Below are 23,436 nucleotides of genomic sequence, written 5' to 3'. Positions count from 1 at the left end.
AACAATTTAAAAAATTATTAAAAATTTAAAACGTTTTAATAAAAGGTGAGTGTTCATCTTCAACTTCACGGGAGTAAAAGGAAAATATTATAATAAATTAAAAATATTTGAAAGAAAAGCTATTACAAAAGTTAAAACCTTTAATATTTAAGCTGGATTACTTCACGTATCTAATAATTTGTATAAATGAAAGTTATTAATAAAGTTTAAATGTATAAATAATTACTTTTTCATAAATTTTTTATGAAAGTCACTGCGGATGGTGTCGTTAATAAAACGTTTTTCCACTTTATCAGAGATTCCTTTTGCACAGTTTTTAAAAACTGTATCATCCGTCCATCTTAAAAGAGTAGTTAAATTAAAAAAATATTTCTATAAAATTTATTACTTTCGCTTCAAAGAATAATCATCCGATTGATTTAACAATGGATTTCCTAGTAGAAATTCTTCTCTTCTTATTTTTTCTTGTTCTCTTTGCTCTTCAGCAATCTTTTGCAATTTTATATAAGAGGGAAGAAAGACTTCAAAATAAATACTTTTTTTTGTTTTTCACTTTCTTTTTCTTTTTTTATTGCTTCTAACTGTCTCAACAATTCTTCCGTATCATCTTCCTCCTCCGTTTCGCTAAATAAAAAATGAAAATTTTACGTAAGGTCAAGAAGTAGTTTAAAAACTTTTCGTCAGTATCAATATCTTCATCATCCGCATCAACTTGTACTAAAAAGTTAATTTAGTTATCCAAATATTAAAATTCATCGATATAAAAAAACATATTAGTACGTGTAATAGGATCAAAGATAAGGGTCGGCTGCTTTGAGTGCCCTTCAGGCCCAAAAAATTCTTCGTCTTACATTTTATAGGTATGTAAGTTTTTATATAAATTCTGAAAAATAAATTTCTATGTGCGCTAAGTACATCATCATTCTGAAGCTAAAAAATAACGGAATAAATTAACTTGTAAGCTTTCCTTTTTTCTTTGTCCTTTTCTCCCTTTCTTCTAAATTAGCTTTTAGATCCTGGCCAATTAAATCTTCTGACCGACCCTGCCCAGGTTGCCTAATTTATAATTCTATTTTTTAAAAAGTAAGTGTATAAAAAAAAAACTATATATCTGGAACCTATGCTTCAAGGTCTTATGAGAAGGTAAATCTCTACTACTATACTGTAAAGTAGTACCCTTATCTCTTGCAGTCCCACCTCCCTTGACAGGGTCCCACGTAGGTCTGTGAGCAGTTGTCATGAAAGGATGAATATAAAAATAATAAATTTAATATGAAATCTTTTTTGTAAGTCTAACTAAAAATTTTTTGACGGAAGCCAAGAGATTGTAACGATTTGAAAAGTTACTTTTTTTTTCAATAAAACCACGTGTTGAACAGGTCAAGTGATTTGGTAATTCAATTACACAGATCTGCAAAAATATTTTTTTCAGCTGCAGGGTGTATTTAAGGTAAACTTTATGTTTATGTTTTCTGGGGTGCTGACTCCAAAAATGACTTCCATTTATCCCTATTACGTACGGATTTTTGCAAAATAATAGGGATTTACATTAAAAAATCATAGCGATGAAAAAAATTACTAAATTTATTGCATTGAACTACACATATTGTTTCTGGTAATTAAACAAATTATTCATGATATATTTAACATTCTATTTTCACCAGTTTTTTCTGTAAAGCCCTTTCTTCTTCTCTGATGCTACTCCGAACACGTTTTCGCTTTTCATTTTCCGATTTCCGCTTGATTATTCGCTATCAGTAGTCAGTTAGCATATTCGATTCCAACCTTCCTTGTTAGCGTTTTTTAATATCACGAAAATCCAGGTGAAATCTTCGCCCTGCTCTTCACTATAGGATTCCAAGTTTCGGGAAAATAATCGACAAGGGAGTGTATAAATAAACTTTTAAGCTTATCTTCCAACCTTGACCCTTATCTGCAGCCAAACCTGCGTTGCATATAGGTTTTGTAGATAGCGTCGTTAGCGTCCCCCAAAAACTTATGCACTACGTTTTTGAAGGAGTCCCATGCCTCTTTTTCTTTTTCCTCTCATGTTTATTGGTTGCAGGTCTATGATATTATTAGAAACTAAGTTCTACCGCTTCCGGTTAGCTTTCAATTTTGGGTGTGGGATGCCTTCCGGTTTAATAAGTAAGTAAAAGAGCGCGTTAGGACTCAATAAATGATTTCCAGTCCTCTTATGGAGGCGCCCACTCTTTAGCGTACTGAGAAATTTAGCATTCGTAATGAAACAATAAAAATGAATTTGCAGTAACGCTGCCTCGGTAATTGTCACGGTATTACAGCTTAGTTCTCGAAAATTACTCTTAGCGACATAAATTGTCAGTTGTTTAATTTAGTTGCGTTTTAGCAAAAATTATTAGTTGTAATTGTAGTTCAGGAAAAATAAAAAACAATATCTCGTATGCAAAATCCTTCTTTTGAAATAAATAAAAAATTATATAACTAACAACTTATCATTAAATACTTTCGTCTATTCTCGTTTTAACACTCTTATAAACTTGCTTGGCTTCTTTGCTTGGGTAAATTATTAAAAAACTAGGAGGGCCTGTAATGTAGGTGGGTCTTTCCCAGCTTAATTTATATAATAAAACAGGCCGAGTTTACAAAAGCCTATAAACTCTACAAAAAGGTGGGGAAAAGTAAGTTTTACCACATAAGTTAAACTTACTCATTTATACAAGCTCAATTACAGAAATAGTAAGAGACAAGCTATGTTTTAAATCCTCGAGTTACTGATAAACTTTTTACTTAGAATTAATGTGCAAAACTTTAAAATTTACCCAACACTTTTTTTTCCCGTAAAGATTATAAAGTAAAGATTGCATTAGGCAACTTTCTTGGTCTTCAGATACCGCATTACCTTTTTATTGATATCCTTTACGTAGTTAAATATTTAATAAGGTGTAAATTTTATAACAATTGCTATATTTTCGTCGACTTTTACTTTAAGTCTCGAGGGTATATGAACACTTGTCCACAAGTCGCTATTTAAAATAATTTTTAAAGGATAACCAATTATTACAATTTGGGATGGATAAAAACTTTTTTTTAATAAAAAAATTGTAGGTAGGATTTAAATTACCAACCTGCTAACAGTTTAATGATGCCATTTTTTAACTATCTGCTTTACAGCGGTTACTATAGGTAAAAATCTAGTACAAAGGAGGAGTCTTCATCCTTACCTACCTGCTCTCATCTCGTGATAACAAGTCACGACCTTAAAGCTTTTACACCGTGACTTTTTTTGCTCGTCTCTTTGTGCAATGGTGGTGGATGTTGATTCCCAAGCAAACAGCCTAATAACAAAGTTTAAGAGGAGGTTTAAGCTATTTCTTCTTTCTTTCAATTGATTTAACTTTCAAGTAGACAAGTAATAGGAACTTATTGTGCAGCGGAAGAATTCTTTTGTTCTTACGCGACGTCATTAGTAAAAGTCGTTGGAATAGCGCTCAGGATTTAATGGATAAAATAAAATTATATAGTTCTCACTTTGATAAATCTCTTCCTAATGGTGAGTGGCTTTATAAATAGAACTTTTAAAAATGCGATATTAAGCCTTACCTCTATTTGTCACCTTTTTTTTAAGAAATGATTATCGGAAATATTTTCAGAAGAGTTCTTTTTATTATAAGAGAAGAATACGAACATGGTAGGAAAACTAAAACAATTTCTATCTTTTGGGCCATGATCCACGTTTCCTTTAATATCTTACAATAGTAACTTCTAACCGTAACGCACTTGAGCGTAGATCTTCAATGGTCGATAGGACTCAATCACTGATTTCTTTTATAGATACGGATAAAAGAAGAGATTACACGTAATTTTTGTTTTTATAATTGTAGTTTCTTTAAGTTAACCTTTCCTGTAGAAAGCAACGTATTAACATTTTACCGAAAGTAATGGAAGCTATCAATGACTTGCTAGAAGAACTTGCCACTAGGCATTGACTATCCTTTATTTATTAACTTTATATAATTTTCAGGATAGATTTTTTTAATTTTATCTATTATAAATAAAATAATTATTGTAAGAATGCCTAAGTTTTTGACTTTTTGTTTCAGAAATTTCTAACAAATCCCTTAATTTTCGCAAGTTATTTGAAATACTTTTATTAGTATAACACAATTATACTTTAAAAATTTTGAAAATGTAATTCAAAAATTACACTGATTTGATCTGTTCTTTTAGTTTCTTCAAGTTTTATTTATTTAAGTTAAAAATGAAATAAAGCGTTTTATAATTTGCATGTAGTCGACATGATATTGCGGTTGCTGCCACTGATTTAATCCATGCGAAAGAAATTATATTAACTTTTGGGTACTCTTACACGGGTAATAGTATTTTATATTTATCGGAATGAATTAGTATAATACAAATATATATTAGCTGAAGAGTTTTTTTTATGCGCTGCTCGGTCCCTCACCACGGACTTTCAAGTAATTGTTGTTGAGGCGGCGCCATTACATGATGGTATTTCCTTTAACTTTCTTTGTCTTCCGCCTTTTTATTTAATGTAGACCTCGAAAGGTATTCGTCTGGCGGCCAAACTTGCAGCAGCAGGAATCGAGACAACCGTCATTGACGGTGATCTTTTTATTTTTAGAGAAGATGAGCGATAAGCTTATATGTACACTTAAGATTCCGCAGTTTACGCTCTTATGTCACGTGTAAATAAAGTCATCATTGGGGCCCACTCCGTTATGGCGGATGGCGGGATCATGGTCACAAAGTTTTTTTTATGAGTCCTTCCTGGAGATATCTCCTATTTACGCCTAAAGGCGGCCAGTGGGACATACTCTGTTGCTCAGGCAGCCCATCACTTTTCCATTCCCATCATTGTTTGTGCGGCCATCTATAAGTTGACCCCACGTTACCCCACGTGCGACACCGACGAACTGAACGTCCTGGTTTCACCTAGCGACTCCCTACCTTATGGTGGGACTCCATCTTCTTTTCTTTTACAAATTTTTTTAAAATTTTTTATATATTTATCCTTACTTCTGGCTTTCCTGCAGCGGGCGTTTTGGACTCTGTAAAAGTCTATACCCCAGCAGATGATTACGTCCCTCCGAAGTTAATTGAGCTACTTATCACAAACTAGTAAGATCCAATAACTTCCCTTTTTTTTGCTTTTAAACCTTTTTTGTAGCGGTGGCTATGCCCCTTCTTATATCTACAGACTGCTTCGTGAGTATTACCATCCTGATGACATGTTTGATTAATATTTTATATATTACTCCGCTTTGAACAAAATTTTTACCCTTAATGAATTCAATAAATTCAAAGACAGGATTATGAATAACTTATTTATATACACATGCTAAGCAAAACCATTAAGGCAAGATGCTTATATTTTGCTGCTAATATATTATTTAAAAATGCTTTAAAGTTTAATATATATATATACTTAAGTTTTACTTGAGCCAAAGTATTTGGACAAACTTAACATCTGGACCTAGAGGAGTTCCTTGGGAGCTTTTTCTCTCGAAAGCCATCTTTATGAGGAACACAGCTATCGGGGCCTTAACTTATTTTATTTATCTTCCTATACTATGAATTTTGAATATGGGATCACGATTATAACCTTTTTTAGTGAGGGTTGAGTTTTTAAATATCCATATGGTTGAGCTTTCAAGTTTTGTTTACCGCCACTTCTATGAAGTTATATTATAACTATTTCATATACTATTTCTTTTGGGGTTCTTGATATGTATAATACTACCTTTACTTTTGGTGGCAAAATATTCTTTAGCCTCTTAATCATATAGGAAATATTGTTCTTCAAAGTTAAACATCAATAGTGAGCTTAGTGAGGGTTAGCCCCGATGCCGTTAACTAGGCTGAAATTTATTTGTAACACCACTTGCTGCATGATAGGGTAAAAGATATTACACCTCCTTCAGGTGAAATGAGTGGCCTTAGTTCTCCATGAGACTAGCAACACGGGGTTACTATTAAAAAAATAACTGAGTATTTATTTAAGCCATTGTTACTGGGTATGCCGTTAACTAGCAATATTTCGGCCTTGCTTAACCCTTTGATATGATATCGTAAGGAGGGTAAAAAAAATAGCTTTTTTTAATAATAGTTAGCATGTATTTGAGTTTACTTTACTAAAAGTTTTAAAACATGGTTTTTCGAACTCCGTAGTTACCCATGCATTAACCACTTTAATAAAAAAACTTTATTCGGTTCGAGGGAGAAAGATAAGAGAGTAAATGAGGAAATATAAGTTGTGAGACAGAAAACAGCACATGGATGACACGTTCTTTATCAGAGTTAATTCAAAGACGGTTTTCTAATTGCTTCCTCAAAAAACAGAGAGGTTTATTGAGGTTAGTGGTATCATTTCCCCTATTGAGTTAGGGCATGATGTCAAAAAACTAAGAAAGCGACTTTGATACTTAAAGTAAATGTCGCACAGCTAAATATTAAATATGAACACCTGCAGTAGTCCATGTTTAAATTTTTTTTTAGCGTACGTTTAAAGGTACACAGACATAACTCAAATATGAACTTTTTGTTTAATCTACACTTAGCGTACTTGTTATGACGTCATTGACGATCTTTGCGAAACTGCAGAGTAATATAGTTGATAATTTACCGCCTTTAATGAATTTTCTTCTAAATACAGAAACTAACTAAGAAAAGTGCTCTTTTAGTACTGTCGTTTAATTAACTAAACCAAGTAATGAGTATTATTAAATTGATTATTTTAGCAAAGCAACGGGCGTAGTTTGGGTGCTGCTAGTAAGTTTACCAATTGTGCGTAATAATATCATCTTAGGGATAACTACAATCTTTGGTAAATTTCTTAAAGCTATTGGATATCATAGTATAGACTTAATATAATTACAATATATTAAATTAAAAAAAATGTTATCCTTTATTAAGTTATATGTACGCCCCCTGCTCTCAATAATTAAGTTATTAAGCTCTTCATACTAAGTTTAATGAATTCTTAAAAAGAAAAGAGCTTATAGAGTTAAAGGATGGTAAGTTTAAATAGAAATATATCAGTTATTTAGCTTTAATGGTCACTTAGCAGAGCACTTGAAATTTAACTTAGAAACAAGTATCCTGTAGCAGTGAACTTTATCAACCGACCGACAGCGTGATAACAATCGAGAAAATTGGTTGAGCAATCGTCTAGCCTCTTAGCCATTATTGCTCGTTTCAAAGATGGCTGCTTCCGATATAGCAGCCTACATACTTAAATTACCGATTAGTTTATCTATTCTAATATGGGCTTTGTTAAAGCAAAGCTTTAGTTACAAACACATTCAAAGTTTAGAGAAAAGTTATTTAAAATTTTACAAAGGCTTCAGCACGTCGAATGAAGTGACCTTCGCAGCTAGAAAAAGGTTAACTTAATACTCTTTTCTCTTTATTTTCTACTTTATTTGACTAGTGTACTATGTTAGCTAACATTGACCTTTAAATTTTTTAAAAATATATTACGTGATTTTATAGTTGCCATTTTTATCGCTCTACGAAAAAGGAGTTTTACTAATTTTTGTTCAATAACAACCGCAACTCAAACTTTAATAGCAATTATGCAAAGATGACTCCTCTATTTTATGGCCTAATAACCGATTTTTACGAATTTGGTTGGGGCCGCTCTTTTCATTTTGCACCGCGTTATAAATGCGAAACTTTTAAGGAAGCAATGACGCGTTACGAGCACTTTTTTGCTGCTAATTTCCGTTTAGACTTAACCTCGAATGAAAAGCAATGTATACTAGATGTAGGCTGCGGAGTTGGAGGCCCAATGCGCACAATTGCTAAGTTTTTTAAGTATCGCGTCTCAATCACGGGTGTAAGTCAATTTTGTTAAAAGTTTTATAAACCTTGAGAAATAGTTATTTGTTTTCTTAGGTCAACATTACTCACGAACACATTAAACGGGCACTCGTTTACAATGAGAGGGAGGACATCAAAAATTGCAATTTTATTGAGTGTGACTTCAATACCATTCCAGTTCAGGATTCAACTTTTGATGCAGGTTTTTTTAAAACCATTCTAATTAATATGATTTTATCACATCTTATTCATTCCAGCCTATGACATGGAAGCGACTCTCCACTCCACTGACTTGGAGACAACTTTTAAAGAAATATATCGTGTATTGAAGCCTGGAAAAATATTTGTGAGCGCACAGTATTGCTTAAAAGAGGCCTACCGCCACTCTGAGCACCAAGACATAATTCGCATGATTGATAATCTTAACGGTTAATCTTCATAAAGCTTCTGCACACCATTATGAAGCTTTACATAATTAATATAGGCTGCTACATTTCTGGAAGAACGGCGCAATCTACTCGAGAGTCTTTTCAGAAGGTGGGTTTTGAGATCCTCTTAGACGAGGACGTTTTTGAAAAGATTGCAGGAAGCGACTACAATTTTCACGAGAGTCTTGAAGATGCTAACGGTTATAATATTTATATACTATGTTTTGGTTATGTTAAATATTATTTACAGGTGTCAACTTTGCCACTTCGAATATTGGCATGTTTATCACTTCGAGTTTCTGCTATATAGGAGAAACATTGAAACTTTTACCAACGGTTTATTATTGAAGGGTACTTTTATAATATATTACATTACTTAGTATCACCTTTAGGGAACAAGTGCAGTGCAAAAGTTACTATCTCAGTCTGCGGAGTTGTGGAAAGTAGCTGGCAGACTTAAAATAGTGACGCCGGGGCATCTCTTTATAGTTCGGAAGCCTTTACACAACTATTAATATAAAGCTTGCTTTTCTTGAAGTAGTTTTAGACTTTCTTATATGCTCACCTACTGGTCCGCGTAAATTATAACAATTTTATTGTATGTGTACGTTTACGAAAGACCTCATGGAGTTGGAGTTGTTTGGTTTCGCATGCTCAAGTTTGAAAGTGTAAATAAGCCTGCAACGGCCTCACAAGCGATTTTTTTAGTGTGGGATCGTGATTGTGTGTAAAGATGGGTCGTACTCCTTTTTTGAATATCTGGCGAGCAATATCGCTCGATTCTCTATTATCTTTAAAATTAACTATAACAATTGCATCAGAATCTATATAGATATCTCTGGGAACAAGGGTGGTATATTTATATATTAGGTACTAATATTATTTTAAACAGTGCATACTACTAGCACTATTTTGGTTATTCCGTAACATTGTTAAATTAAAAAGTCTCTACAACCGAGGATATCTTAGCTCTCGTGCGCAATTAATCCTCCGTTTCACTGGCAACCACTTTTATGTTTCAATTAAAGTGAAACTAGCCCTTTTAAGAAACTAGTTTGAGCCTCGTGAACACCTTTTTAATATTAGGCTCTGTTAAGAAAACTACTCAATTAAGAAGCCTTTATTTCCAGAACTAGTTACATTTTACCAAGTTATGTACTTTCTAGTGTTATGTTAGTTAGCATCCTACTAATTTGGAAGCATTCTAGCTGACTCACCAATTGGTTTAATAAAGAGTGCTTCCTTATTATTATTAGTGCAACTCGAGTATTCTACTTATCCCTACAAGACGGGTTGGACCACTCAACCTCTCTCTCTACTGCCTCTATATCTTGTACTTGATAAGTGGTACATCTATCCGGGCTAAGCTAAGCTAAGTTGAGTACTAACTGAAACCTAGTTCTATTATCTAATGTTATGCTCTATGTGGTCTTGTGGTCTTGTATTAGTGCTTCTTAGCTAACTTGGAGTTAACTTAGGAGCCTCTTCATTAGGAGTTTGGAACTTAGGGGTTAATATTAGCGTTTTACGATTGAACCAAGCATTACCAGTTACTAGTACTTATTTAGATTGACCAGAGTATTTACAGTTTGTTTTTAAGTAGTTGGTTAGCTTTTTCTCCTTGCGGGCTACTGGGACATAACTGTACAATTATTGAATATAAAATTTTTCTCCTTATCAGGTATCCCCAAGAAAGGGGTTTTTTTTGAAGAGTCGTTTACTTAAAGAAGAATTATTACTCGATACAATGCAACTTTCCCTGGGTCATTGCCGACTAACAAATCTTTTTTAGCATTCTTGGGTGGTTATAGTTAGTAACCAAACAAGCCGAAGTTAGCTTCTGATAAGTCTGAGAGCGGTGTGGTATGCTTACATTAAGCAGGATTGAAACTTGCAGGGTTAACCTGGTAAGCTACCGGCAAGTAGCGTACTAATGAAACGACACTGATAAGAGGGCACCCTTCCAGTGCCATTAATATGCTTATCTACTGAAGTTGAACTCCATAATCTAACTTTGGCAAGTATTAACGTTTGATAACTAGGGCTTGTTATCTTCCGCTCGGTTTAGAGTGGCTTTGGATTGAAAGAATTCTTTTAAATTTTTATTAGTATTGGGTTTAGTACTGTACATAATATTATTGTTACCAGTGCTCTTAGATCGAGTCAAAGTAATTATTTCTAAATAACCGAATTTATCACTGTAAGGGAGGTAAATAGTTACTTCGTATGCACCCGATCTCATCCCATCCAACTTTATGTCGTTGATAACTTCACCGTCCTTAAATTCAACGACATATCAATTTCTTTTTATGCCAGTTATTCTACCAGTCAAGGATTTTTTGCTTTCGACCTGGGTTCTTTGATTTATGATAGGGTTTTTCGTTTGTAGGGGAGATGTCCTATTTTCTTGACCATCTCCCTATATCCTGTCTCAGTCTCTGACGTTTTGTCTCTCTCTTCGCGCCAATCACGATGCGAAATCCCTCCCCCCATTGGAGTCTTTTTTATGTTTGCATAATGGCAAAAATATGCGTTTTTTAATTACTCTACCAGTCTATAAGTTGTGAATCTTAAAACAACGTCCACATGTGTCAGCTGCTAGGCTAAGTATCCTTAGGCCCGTTGTCCTCTAGTTTTCCTGGTTTAGTATCTTGAAAGATGACTCTCGTGCTAAACATGACTAGTTTAGTTATTTCGGGTTTAGTGCCAAAAAAGTTCTTAAGCTTGAGATGTCTGGTTAACTATTAAGGTGGTTTGACTCATTGCTTCTACCCAAAAGACTTTTGACAAATTAGCACCTAATAGCCCCGCTTTCGATCATGGATTTTAGTGTGCCATTGTAACTCTCCGCTATCGGTTTGTGATATGGAGTGTGTGGTGCTGTATAGGTGGGAGTAATGCCTCTGACTTTACACATGTAAACTCATTTATCCGGGTCGAATTCAGACCCATTATTACTGTGAATTTTTTTTGATTTCATACCTATTCCCCAATGTTTTATCCAAAAAATTTTCAACCACCAAATAAACATTTTTCTTGCCTTTCAAGAAGTTGACCTAAACAAATTTAGTTTTTTTACAAACCATCGTGATGGCCCAGATATATCCGCCAATAGACTCGGGATAGGGCCGTGTAGGTCTTCATCTATTTCTTCGCAAGTGTTAAAGTAGAAATAATCATTTATCTGCCTTCGATTATCTTCGGTTTTCTTTATATTGACCTCGGCACATACGTCGCAATTCAAAGTGCTGCCGTCAAAGTTGTGAACAATGCCATTGTTTTTTAAAAACCTTTGATCTTTTTGATATCGATGTAACGAATGTGTTTCAAGCCAAAACATAGCCCCACTGGTCACACTATCTCTTTGGTCACCTCATAAATTCCTTCGCTGTTCCTAGAGCTAAGACCCATGGCGGGATTTTAGTAAGCTCGCCTTGCAGTATTGAGTCTTCTTTGATAACGATCGCTTTTTCTTTGTCAAAACCACACTATTTCTCCTTTATCATACAACTTCCCCTCGCTAAGTAAATTATTATCGGTTTCGGAAATAATTTGCGTAGAAACCTTCACCTGTTGCTAAAGCGTTTTCAGATCTCCAAGTACATATTCTTTAATATCCCTAAAACCTTTTAGAATGGATGCATAATTGACTACATGATAACTAGCACCAAAGTCAAGAATAAATTTAGAATGTCCTTTAGTTGCCTTAAGAGCTGATTCCAAATGTGTTTTCGTACTGCAGCGGGAGGCTGTGTGTCCAATTTTATTGCATTTATAGCACTTCTTGTCTCTGAAAGGAGATTCCTTTTCATTATGCTATAGTTACCACATCTTTGACACCTGTTCCTGAAATAACAGTCTTCTGAATGATTATCCCTTTTACAAATTGTACATTTCTGGCTATTACTAAAATGTTTTCGCGTAAAATTTTTATCTTTTTCCTTACCGCCCCTTAAAGCGGCTTCTTGTTCGCCCTTTTACTCGGGAACGACTGCAGGCAACGTGCCATGCCTCTCATTTATAGAAGCTCGAGGTATGATATGTTAGTGGTAGAATCTCCGATTTCATGAATTTGTCAATTTAAATAATCCTAGTTGGGTTTATCCGGAAGAGCATATTAACTGTCTTTTTTCATGTGCTCTGAGATTTTAAAACCATAGTTGTGTGAGTGTATACGCTCGACTATGTTATTTATTCTTTCTTGAAGCGAAACCATTGATCCGATCACGCAAGTTTCAATTCCATTAATTCCTTTTCGAGGCCTACTCTAGTGGTCGGTATCCTTACGTTTACACTTTTTTCGAGTTCTTCCTATAATACTTTTACTTCATTCAGCTTTAAATTACTCCATTTCATAATTTCAACAAGGTCTTACTATTGGAAAAAGACCCTTGTCGATAGAGCTTATCATGGCGTCCGATACTATAGTTATCTTGTCTTCATCATCTAAGGTCGGGTCGTAAAGAGCAATTAGACTTTCTTCTAAGGTAGGAGTCAACCTGGATTTCCAGTGGGATATCAACCATCGTTTTTAGTTTTTCATGTACGCTGAAATACATGGCGTTTGCTTAATGGGTATAGTTTGAACTCTTGATCTTTTATTAGGGTATTTAAACCTTTTAAGCCTTGGAAATTAGCTATACACAGATATATATATAAGGTACAAAGTTGTACGGACGAGTCCACCACGAAAGCGCAGGGAAAAATTAATGCGACCAGTTTATTTTTAAGCGATTGTCACTTATATGCTAGTAATTTGGCTATAAAACAATTAAAAACAATAAAAAGAATTTCCTAAAAATGGCAAGTTGCGTTAAAAATTATGAATTGGGATCTTTTCTCAAGATCGAGCCATCATGTCGATTGTGCGTGATGAAGCGTTACCATATAATTATCTATTAACGCCTAGAGGACAGAATCTTTTAAGTGTCCTCCGCGGAATTTATCGCGATCTTGACGTCCAAATCATCGTTGGAAACTTAAGCACGCAAGGTATCTCGTCTCTCTACGTGGCAAGGATGCACATGGAGGGCGCTGTCAATGGAAAAAGCACGGTTCGAATCTATACCATGGTTTTAGTTCATATACCAACTTGTGATCGACAAAAGGCTGTTGGAGTTAAAGAGCTTTTCATCTTTAGGTTATGGTGGGATAGCTCCGAAGTAGTATCGAGACTGACAGTACCACCGCTGCTAGGCCATTGGGAAAAGTGCAAGTTTTTCTGCTCTGTTGATTTCTAACGCGTATAATATAGCGAAGGCCACTTGACAGCCCAGCGCACAAAAGCACGAAAAAGGCCTGCCAGTCGTGCAATTTCGGTGAAGCGCACACCGGCAACTATAGTGACTGCCAACACTTACTCGAGAAGACTTAATTAGCCAATCAAGCTTTCATAATTGCGTTTTAAAAGCAGTTTTCTTCTAATGTAACTCCGTCAATTTCTTATGCCTCTCGCTTCGCAAGAAAGGCAACTTCCCAGACAAATCCCCCAGATAGCCGTTAACAACACTTCATCTACTGCTTTTATTGTGGGTAACATGTCTATACCTGCCGGCGATGTTAGAGAAGGTTGGGTTTTCCTCTACTTAGCCGGCCAGAGGCCCGTGTCGGTCATTGCAGCTTACAAGTCCTTTAGCAAGCCACTTATTACCTCAAACCTGGATTCTCTTCTAATTTTATTGTTCCTTAGTTGTCATAAGTGGATATCTTAACTGCAGGCATCTCATCTGAAACAATCGCGTCGGTAACCTACACTGCCGAAACCTTAAATTTACAATGCCAAGCACGAACTAAGTGTCTTACAACCACAGTACCCGAAGCACATTGTGAAGAGGGGATAGAATGAATATTGCCGTTGAAAAAAAATATTCATAGGTTATCGGCAACGGTAGCTCATGAACTCTCATTGAACCATCTGCGAGCCCTGCTCAAGTTGGGCGACAGAAAGGAGTTATTAGGGACTGACCTCAATCTTCGTGGCTTTTGCGATAATTTTTTCTACATCTTCCGCCTTACTCAGGACGCCCATCCTACTTTACTTTTGCTGTGCTGAATTCGAGGGCGCTTCGGCCATGGCGTACCAGACCGCAAAAAACACGTGAGGTTGAATTCCGTTCTAATGCTTATCTGATGAATTGAAAGCCATTATCTGTTAGAGGCGACGCCATATTAGAGTGGCCACGGTGTCACAACGCCTCGCAGATATATTAGCGCTTAGCAGGCTACACCGGAGGATTAGAGAAGGGAAAGAGATGACGGTGCATCACAACCTGTTGTGGAACAAGACTCTCTTTCTAAAAGCTTAACAGGAGATCCAAGATTTAAAAGCATTATTACCTCTTACCATACGAGACGACAACATTGGCGGAAAACGTTGCAGTCAATGTTTTTCATTTTAACTTGATACCTCGCTACTCAGTGTGCACCATCTGCTTATTTAGCTGCAGCTGAAGTGTTAGTGTTTCGAACTTCCTCGTTGATGCCTAAGATCAGCTGTAAAGCCAATCACCACACTCGCACTTACGGAGATTTTTAGAGTTCTACTGAGACGGAAAGATCCAGGTATCGATGGTATCACCTACGTGATGTTAAATTAAAAGAAAATGGTAAAGGTGGATCGTTCGTTGCCACGGGAGATGACTAACGTTCTCGTAGACACCAAGGCCAGCATTTACGCCAAGCAAATAGAGGCCTATTAGCCTTTTGTCAGCCATTGGCATAACTGAAGCAGCCCTATACTGCGTCGCTTGATAGCATTTGTTGACGCAAGTCTCTCCCTGCAAGAGTTCCAATTTGAATTTTCAAAAAGACATCCCATGAAGCATTAGCTCCATCACTTAACAAAGTGGAAAATTAGTGCCTCAATCAATTAGGACAACCGGCGCCATCTTTCATAACGTCGAAAAGCTTTTGACCGAATTGGTATAAGAATTTGCTTGACAAATTGTGCGCCGTACCCTTACGAGCACCAGAAAATGCCATTATATACTAAAAAAGTCGGCGAGTGTTTCCGTAAGGGCTTAAGTCAAGTTTTCTGGTGGTGGCTTTTAGCGAATTTTTTACCACCTTAGACCACGTAGCGGGGGAAAGTCATGAAGCTCTTCAGAATAACAACAGGTGTCCCACAGTTCTGTCCGCGACTATTCTTGGTTGAGTGCACAATTATTTGAAGTTGTGTACTCGATCGAGAACCAGGGAAAGATCATTTTAAAAAAAAGGTTGTTGAGTGCGTACCCTCTGTTAATGAATTGCGCATCTGTTGCTTAACAATGAGGAGAACCCTCGACGATTGCACGAGCAGAGGCAACTAATAAGTTGTTGTGAGAACTGATAGGCGCACCTTACATCGTACGCGATAATACGTTTCACAACGATCCTGGTTTGGGGAACGACTTATAGACTTTTTTCACAAAGCCACTACTGCTCTTTTGTACGCGTTCGTATGTATTTAAACCAGTAGTGGGCACAAGAACTTACATACAAAACCACTGGAAAAAAGGCGCATGCGACTGCTCCCCGCTATGCGATTTAACCCAAACAATCATAGTTTGTTAACCTTTAGATACATAAGTATATATATATGTATGAAATGACGAGAAGACTCGCGGAGTATGAATACGAGTATGCTATATACTAAAGCCATTAGCAAAACTAAGCGGTCTGCGTTCGAAATTTCCGAGCATCTACGCAATTAAAAAAAATAGATAAAGTTGTGATGCACAGTGTTTTATGTGATAACATGTGTTAAACCGTTTAATTCGACTTATTTAATCCTGAAGTTAAACACACCTGAACGCTCCCTCTTACGCTAGGTGTGAAGTGCCCATGAGAGCCGAGGTACTGCTCCCTATTATAACTAAATAGATATGTATAACATAGTATATCTTTATGTCGTGGGCAATTTGTGTTAAATCAATGTGATAGATGGTGGACCAAGGATCGGGGTCTGTTATCGCCGTCTACAATCCCCTTGAAGGCTACCACCGCACTCCTATTTGGAGGCCATCCTTGCGAGTGACTCCTCTGCCCTTTTATGTGGTGAGTTAAATTGCAAGCATCCTTCATTATATAACCGAGCCGATGATGTAGAGGGCCACATCCTTGAGGTCTATGCTGATGAGTACCGGCTGTGCATACTAGGCCCCCAGCAACCAACACACCTGACTACTACTACAGACACAATGGAGGTAGAGATATCGCCGCAATATAAGATATACATCTCCCAATAGCATTCAAAGCGCTACAAGAGCTTTCCTTTGATCACTTCTAGTTATTCTCGAATAAGGCGACGAGAAGGACACACTGAAGACTATCACCCACTTTTTTACCAACTAAGACAAATATGCTGAGTTATTAAAAAATACGCTCTTCCTCCGTTCGTCACTACCGTCCTTGCCAGCCTCCCTCAATGATGCTTTTGCCATATTGAAGCTTACTGAACACTGCCATGACAACCCGTGAAATAATGTACCACCTTGATCGCCTGTTTGATGCACTAAAAGCACTTATCTACCATCGTTGCCGCAGAGCACCGAATACAAATATGCGCTAGACAGGAGCCCGTTATTAACAATAAATGGGAGACCAAGTAGCCCCATATCAGAATTAGATAGCTGTAACCTCTCCTCCTTTAAAATACTTTTAAAAGAATCAAAAATGGGGGACGTGCACCACTACCGTCCCTTCGTAAAGGAAATATAGTGACCTAGAGTAATGGGGACAAAGCTACGCTTCGCTAATCTCCTTGCTACCCAAAAGGTACCAGCTTCTTACTTTACTGCTAATGATGCGCTCTTCAGCTGATCTTACCCCTTTTCGGTGTCCACGAGCCATTTGAGCTAGTTAGTATTGGCAAGGTTCAAACGATTGTCGAAGCGCTACCCAAACAAAAAGCACCTGGTCCCAGGGGTATCATTTTTAAGATGCTGAATAAAATGACGTTGACAAGGTTGTATTATCTGTATCTCCTAGTAAAATCTGCATTGATCCTTGGGGCCTTTCCGATTTGATAGAAGACGGCAGCTGTTGTGATGCTGCCAAGGTCACTTAAACCGGAATCAGCAGCTAGCAAGTATCGACCCATCAGCCTACTGTCAGCGGTCGGCAAAGTGGCTGAGGACGTTTTGACCGCGCTGTGTAAAAAAGAGGTCGGCACGTCAAGTGCGACTGATGACAAACGCGTTGTGGTTTATGCGAAATGAAACTCTTCACCGGAACCTCTTGCTAAACCTTTTAAACGTCGTCTTCCAAAAGAATTGCTAATGCCCTTTACGATAGGTTAGCCAGGCACACAAATCGTCTGCAGGTGAGCGAATTTATTTACTAGCATGGGATAATGCTTGTTGTCGTCACTCACGTGACTCGTGTAAATGCTAGTTTTCTATTTGTTAGTTAATGTTAAGAAAATAATGACACTATCAATTGAAAGCTCTTTTATACTATCTCAGCGATACTCCTCTCGAGTATTCGCAATTTTTGACTCGATCGAGCACTAGCAACTGTCATTTATGAAAACAAAGCTCAAATTAAGGTTTTATATCTCTTTTCTTACTTTTTTATAAATGCGTTTTACCTGTTACTGTTTTATTTCGTTTCTTTTTCGTTACTTGAAAATTGGGTCCACTTTGCTTATTAACCCTTATTATTCATTCTAATTTTATTTATTACTCTATTTTATTTCTTTCTAAATTAAAATTTGATAATGGCTACTATGCTTGTACTCTTAGCTAATGAGGAGAAAAGCTTAGTATCATTTAGCACCGAGTAAATCTTAAAAATGGTATACTACGATATTTCTACGTACCTAATCCCAATTAATTAAGTATTTTTTAAAAGATAAAATATAGCATAAAGTTAAAGCCGTAAACTCCGATATGTACTCCCTTTTGTCCCTCGATTGCTTTCTATCTTCATTTCTGACAACCCCTCAGTAAAGAATGTTTTCTCTGGCCAGTATGCTGATGACACTGCAACATATTCAGTTTTAAGTCAAATCCATAGCTTATATAAATATGCAATTCATACTCGAACTCCCTAAGAAATTGGTTTACATCTACTAAACTTAAACTAATTCAAAAAGTTGCAAGTTGATAATTTCGCGTAGAGGGAAATATCGCCCAGTGAGCAATTTAAGACAATCAAAAAAATAATTTTCTCTCGTTATGCGGTCCAAGTATCTTGGAGTGATTATTGATCCTGTCTAAGTTAGACCCTTTATTAGGCTATTTTACCAAAATTATAAGAACTATTAATAACGTTGCATACCCTCCACTATGCAAAAGGGGTATCTTAAATATTTGTACCAAGCTGCTTCTATATAAATGCATGTTAAAGCCTATAATCACATGTGCGCCTTTCACTTGACTCTTTTTTTTCTTTATGACACTTTAATAGGGCTACAAAATTTTGCAAAATAACTTTCTTTAACTGTATACGAAAGTCCCTTAGCAAGTCAAATTAGACAAGTTATATCCAAAAAATCTACGTCAAGAATACTACAATAACTTACCGACAACAATAAGTGACGGACAGCATGGAAGAACTAAATTATGCAAAAATAATAATTATACTTTGTATAAGGAAAAATCGTTTTGCGCGTCTGAATACACAACATTGAGTAATGCTTTTATAATAATAATAGCTATTAAAAAACCTAATTTAAGAACCTACTATCTGATATTATAAATACCAAGTTAACATTTTACACCGAAAATGAAACAAATTGAAATTCAGCGCGACAACTACATACTGTTCTGAAAGTTGTCGAAGTAAATATCACTCATAATACACAACCTCCAGTAATTTTCATCGAATGACGTTAGTTTTTGGTGCGTTACAGTACTCGCCTTGAGTATACACCTTAGAATATTAACGGACATATTTGCAAAACTACTCTTGATGGAACACATAACTCTCAAGAACCTTTCTATTAAAAATTGATATCTAGTATAGACTAATAATGGGCTTACAATTACCAAAACATTAAATTATTTTTGAAATAAAATTATTCTCCAGCATTTCTAATTTCTAAAAAGTTTACTGGGAAATTATGTATATAGGCCATATAAACTGAAAGCAAAGGAAACCCCATTTTTTGTCTTATTTAATATACTATTGCTCTTTTCCCACAGTTATTCAAAAAATTTAGAAGTTTACAGAGAACACTTGGGACCTGAATTTCAATCAGCAGTCATTAAAGTAGTCTTTCCTATAAGAAATTTTCATAAGTTATCATGGATTAAAGTAGTAAAATGAAAGTTTTAACTTTAAAAGTATATAGGACTTGAAGAATAATTATTAAATGCTAATTTTGCTAGTAGTCCTTTTAGTGAGAATATTAGATTAGTTTAGTAATAACGTATTTTCTAAGACTTGATTAATTACACTTCCTACTATCAAGTAATAATACTAAACGTTTTTATAGAATTTTCTTTCTCAATTTTGTTAGGACTTGTACATTTGCATTATTTTTCGTCTAATAAATTTTTAATATGAAGGCAAGTTACTAAAATATTTTGCCTATTATTTGCTTTAATGTATTCTGTTATATTCGACCTCCTTTACACCCAGTTGTTTCGACTGAATTGTAGCGCCTCTAACTGACAAGTATAAAGATAAGGGAGAGTTAAGAAAAATCCCTTATTACTGCCCTTTGTAGAGCTGGAATATATATCGAATAATATGGAAATGCGCCGTTACTTAAACAGCCACGCCGCGGCGGGCGTCAATCCGGCCTTGGCGATACGTGAAAAGTTAAAGGGGGATGGCGAAAACATCAATTTTTTCACGTTGTAACAGCTCTTGAAGATCATCCTTCTTACCCTAAGTATCATTCGCATTCCAGAACAGGAGTCGAATGTGGCGGCGCCTTTTTTGTTTAAGAAACCGTTGCAAACAAATTCTTGTCCTTTCATATTTTTATGCGTGTAGGATAAATTCGTCGTTAAAATTGTTTACAGCTGCCGTAAGGTCCTCTGTAATAGTTGCAGTTGCTGATCAGCCTTTGTAGTAGAAGAGTGGCCAGGAGCTTTGGAAACTAACCAAATATTGTGGGGTTTTGTCTCAAAAAGGACGCGTAAGCGGCCCCTGGGGTAACGATAGTGCTTGGTGTTTTTATAGATTATAGTACACGGTTGAAACTTATTCATATGTGTTTTATTAAGAAAAAATCTGGTAAGAGGATTCTTTTAGATGAAATTATTAATGCTGGTAATTTACGGCTTACTTTTTAACTAAAATGCACTTTAAAAGATAACTTTCTATATAAATTTCAGAAATAGCATCAATCCTTAAGTTGGTTTAGCTAGATATAATTCCTCATTTCTGAAGAAAATTTTTAAAATAATAACACTTGAATTTTTTTGGTATTATCGTGAGTATAGCTTGATAGTCTTCTTTATAATTCAACGCTGTCCGGACGTGCTCAAAAAGTGTTTTGGTCTAGCATGCATCCCTATCATTATTTTTATTGGATATCCTAAGTTGAATGCGACCAATGCAGCAAAAATTTGCGTTAGCGCTTAAACAAGTATTTAAGGTTTCAACCTTTAGAGTGAAAGAGTTACTCCCCGTCTTATTGGGTTAGGCGAAGGCAAGGCTACAGCGAAACACTGGAGGCGATCATTAAAGGACTGGACAAACTTTACAGCAGCAAATGAATGACTACCCCGACTTGTTTCCCTTTCCATTAGAAGACACAGTTGATAGTTTTGAGGTCGCATTGACAGCTGCTCATGATCCGCGACAACCAGCCGCAAAGTCTCGTATCGCCCTAACTTCTACCGGATTACTTTGATGAGCCTTATTCGCCATCGTCGCCTGCTAATACGCCTGGCCGCTGCTACAAAAAACCCCGGCGCCAAACTGATTCTAAACCGTCTTCATCGACACACTAGAAAGGAGCTGGCCGCCCTCCGCTGGGAGGCGAAGCTACAGGGCATGTCTGTAGCGGCAGAAGAAGAATGGCTATCTTTTGGCGCTTTGTCAAACCGATTAAAAATCGTTGCCACACACCACCTCCACCAATTAATAATGACGTTATAGCGGCTAAAGCGACGAAGAGAAGGCGACGCTCTTTACCGAACATCTAGCTGCTCAAAGTGCATCTCCAAGCTGGGCAACCTTTGAGGACGAAGACAAGACATTGCAGGATCCCCCAATTATTATTGACGGACTTATTAAACCGAGCTCACATGATGAAATCTCTGATATAGTTTCTGCAATTTTATGGCGGAAAGCACCCGGCCACGATGGTATACCAACGAAATGCTAAAAAAAGCTGCCGCTAGTTGCAATTAACAATCTCCTGTCTTGTAACTCCTGAAATATCGCTTGACTCCTACCAACGCTATAGAAAACGGCCACTGTCGTGATGCTAAATAAGTCTTCGCGGCTCAAGTAAATATCGCCCCATTAGCCTTCTTTCAGCGGTGGACAGAACCATGGAGGCGATTCTACTCCAAAGACTGGAAGAGTTTGGAGAAACACACAAAATGCTTCCTGAATTCCAATTTAAATACGAAGAGGTCACTCGATAACAAAGAAATTTTTGCTCTTTGTTGGGTAGACAATTCGGAACTCTAATTTTAAGAAATCCAAGGGCTTCGTACTTCTCGATGTTGAAAAGGCCTTTGTCCGCGTATAGCACGAGGGTCTCCTATGCAAACTACGCGCCTTAGGTTATTTTGTTGGCCCTTTACAGCATACTTGCGTCGATTCTACGCGGAGACACCTTTCCAGTGAGGGTGGGGCTGCGCTATCGCCATACCGTCGACTGACAGCTGATGTTTTACAAGGCTTTCTGTCTCACCCTACTCTTCGCGCTATACATGCGAGATATTCTGCGCCTTTCGAGCCCTCACACCCGCGTTGCACTCTATGCCAATGACACTGCAGTTTATCCGTCCTCCAGGAGTCCCTCAATATTACTGTAGCTCCTGCAGAATTATTTGGAAACATTTGCCCACTGGTGTAGGCAAAGGGGAGTAAACAATGGAACGAGGAGCAAAGCCATTTTCGTCTCAAGACGCATCCCGCTACCCCTCCTTAAACTCTCTAAAATGTTAAGATCCCATGAGCCTCTTAAGCCAAATGCTTGGGAGTTACCACCGATAAGCCACTAACTTGGAGGCAACAAGTAGAGTTGGTTACGACTAAGGTCAAAGCAGTAATTCACGCACTTTACCCGCTGCTATATGCTAAAAGCGCGATGTCCCTGCACAAAAAACTGCGCCTTTGTAAAGTATGGGTCGTCCTTTTATGACCTACGCATCTATTGCTTGGACGTATGATAAACCGTCAACAACTGCACCCCTCCAGATGCAGCAATGCAAGACCCTGCGAATAATGACTGGTGCACCTTATTTCGAGCGGAACGTTGCATGACGACCTGGGTTTGGAACGAACTGAAGTCATTTTGCAAAATGCAACATTAGTCTCTTTTGAACGTGTTAGTAGGCATCCAAACCACCAGTGGATTCAAGAACTTACATAAGAACACTGGAAAGGCGAACGCTTACGAAGGCCCTGCGATGAACTTTAAGCGCACAATTACAGATGTGTTATACCTTTAACATATATGTAGAAAGTCTATCGTGAAATGACCTTCCGAAACTAAATATGGTCTAACCTAATAATACAAATTATTTGCGAGGACAAGCAGTCTGCGTTCGATACCGGGAATCTGCACATAATAATTATAAAAAAAAGTAAGAGTTGACTCCGTTATATTCTCTGTGTGGGGCCTTTTTCGCATATTTTTTCTTTTAAGTTACTTTGGCTTCTACGACTAATTTTTCTAAGTTCTGTTTTTAGTTTACGGGCTTTTTTTGAGTCCTATTTCCGCCTTTGCAGAGCTTCGATATAGTTGTATACCAGCTCCACTTTTGCTTTAAGTTCTTAGTTTGTTAGTTATTTTTGTTCAAAGTTAAATAGTTTCTTATTTTGTTTTTCTGTTTATATATTTAAACTCCTATAAGTTCACCGTTGAGCGCTTATTTTCATCAGAGAAAACCTTACGATCTGCAGAGTCGTAACAGAAAGCCTATTGAGTGAATATAATGGTATTTTTGAAAGCAGAACTACACGTAACAAATTATAGACTATTTTTATAAAGTCCTGCAATTTTTTTAATTGAGCACTTCTACGAATAACCGAGGTAAGATGATTACATTTTCCTAGTGACTGA

General features: G+C 36.7%; 3 protein-coding genes and 1 long non-coding RNA gene across 5 annotated transcripts; 3 read left to right on the top strand and 1 right to left on the bottom strand.

Annotated features, from left to right (window-relative positions):
- Nucleotides 1–150: 150 nt before the first annotated feature.
- Nucleotides 151–1,282, bottom strand: LOC135146247 (spliceosome-associated protein CWC15 homolog). Of its 2 annotated transcripts, XM_064078407.1 has the most exons (8): nucleotides 1,119–1,282; nucleotides 956–1,056; nucleotides 781–846; nucleotides 675–717; nucleotides 537–624; nucleotides 389–489; nucleotides 227–340; nucleotides 151–170 (listed from the first exon to the last, which is right to left on the bottom strand). In XM_064078407.1, exons 1-8 carry the CDS (start codon nucleotides 1,238–1,240, stop codon nucleotides 158–160), a joined length of 648 nt encoding a protein of 215 aa, XP_063934477.1. In that variant the 5' UTR covers nucleotides 1,241–1,282; the 3' UTR covers nucleotides 151–157. The 2 variants fall into 2 exon arrangements, 1 of the variants encoding a protein (XP_063934477.1); XR_010283754.1 differs by lacking the exon at nucleotides 151–170 and having other exon boundaries at nucleotides 233–340; nucleotides 956–1,069.
- A 1,981-nt stretch (nucleotides 1,283–3,263) lies between these two features.
- On the top strand, nucleotides 3,264–3,694 carry LOC135146229 (uncharacterized). Its single transcript, XR_010283751.1, has 3 exons — nucleotides 3,264–3,340; nucleotides 3,388–3,532; nucleotides 3,608–3,694. It is a non-coding gene; the product is annotated as an uncharacterized LOC135146229 (long non-coding RNA).
- Nucleotides 3,695–4,053: 359 nt separating this feature from the next.
- LOC135146239 (translation initiation factor eIF2B subunit beta-like) lies at nucleotides 4,054–5,342 on the top strand. Its single transcript, XM_064078400.1, has 9 exons — nucleotides 4,054–4,061; nucleotides 4,273–4,352; nucleotides 4,408–4,491; nucleotides 4,549–4,605; nucleotides 4,660–4,742; nucleotides 4,800–4,956; nucleotides 5,037–5,121; nucleotides 5,171–5,233; nucleotides 5,308–5,342. Exons 1-9 carry the CDS (start codon nucleotides 4,054–4,056, stop codon nucleotides 5,321–5,323), a joined length of 633 nt encoding a protein of 210 aa, XP_063934470.1. The 3' UTR covers nucleotides 5,324–5,342.
- A 1,753-nt stretch (nucleotides 5,343–7,095) lies between these two features.
- On the top strand, nucleotides 7,096–8,773 carry LOC135146237 (uncharacterized). The gene is made up of 7 exons (XM_064078399.1): nucleotides 7,096–7,385; nucleotides 7,573–7,840; nucleotides 7,900–8,026; nucleotides 8,082–8,252; nucleotides 8,309–8,452; nucleotides 8,503–8,588; nucleotides 8,645–8,773. Exons 1-7 carry the CDS (start codon nucleotides 7,204–7,206, stop codon nucleotides 8,765–8,767), a joined length of 1,101 nt encoding a protein of 366 aa, XP_063934469.1. The 5' UTR covers nucleotides 7,096–7,203; the 3' UTR covers nucleotides 8,768–8,773.
- The last annotated feature ends 14,663 nt before the right edge of the window (nucleotides 8,774–23,436 follow it).

The sequence above is a fragment of the Zophobas morio genome, unplaced genomic scaffold (assembly GCF_036711695.1).
Source record: "Zophobas morio isolate AGI-343-1 ecotype UQ-CSIRO unplaced genomic scaffold, CSIRO_AGI_Zmor_V1 ptg000216l, whole genome shotgun sequence".
NCBI classification, from domain to species: Eukaryota; Metazoa; Arthropoda; class Insecta; order Coleoptera; family Tenebrionidae; genus Zophobas; species Zophobas morio.
The sequence above is the reverse complement of the archived record's forward strand: the minus strand, read 5'-3'. Positions and strand labels throughout refer to the sequence as shown.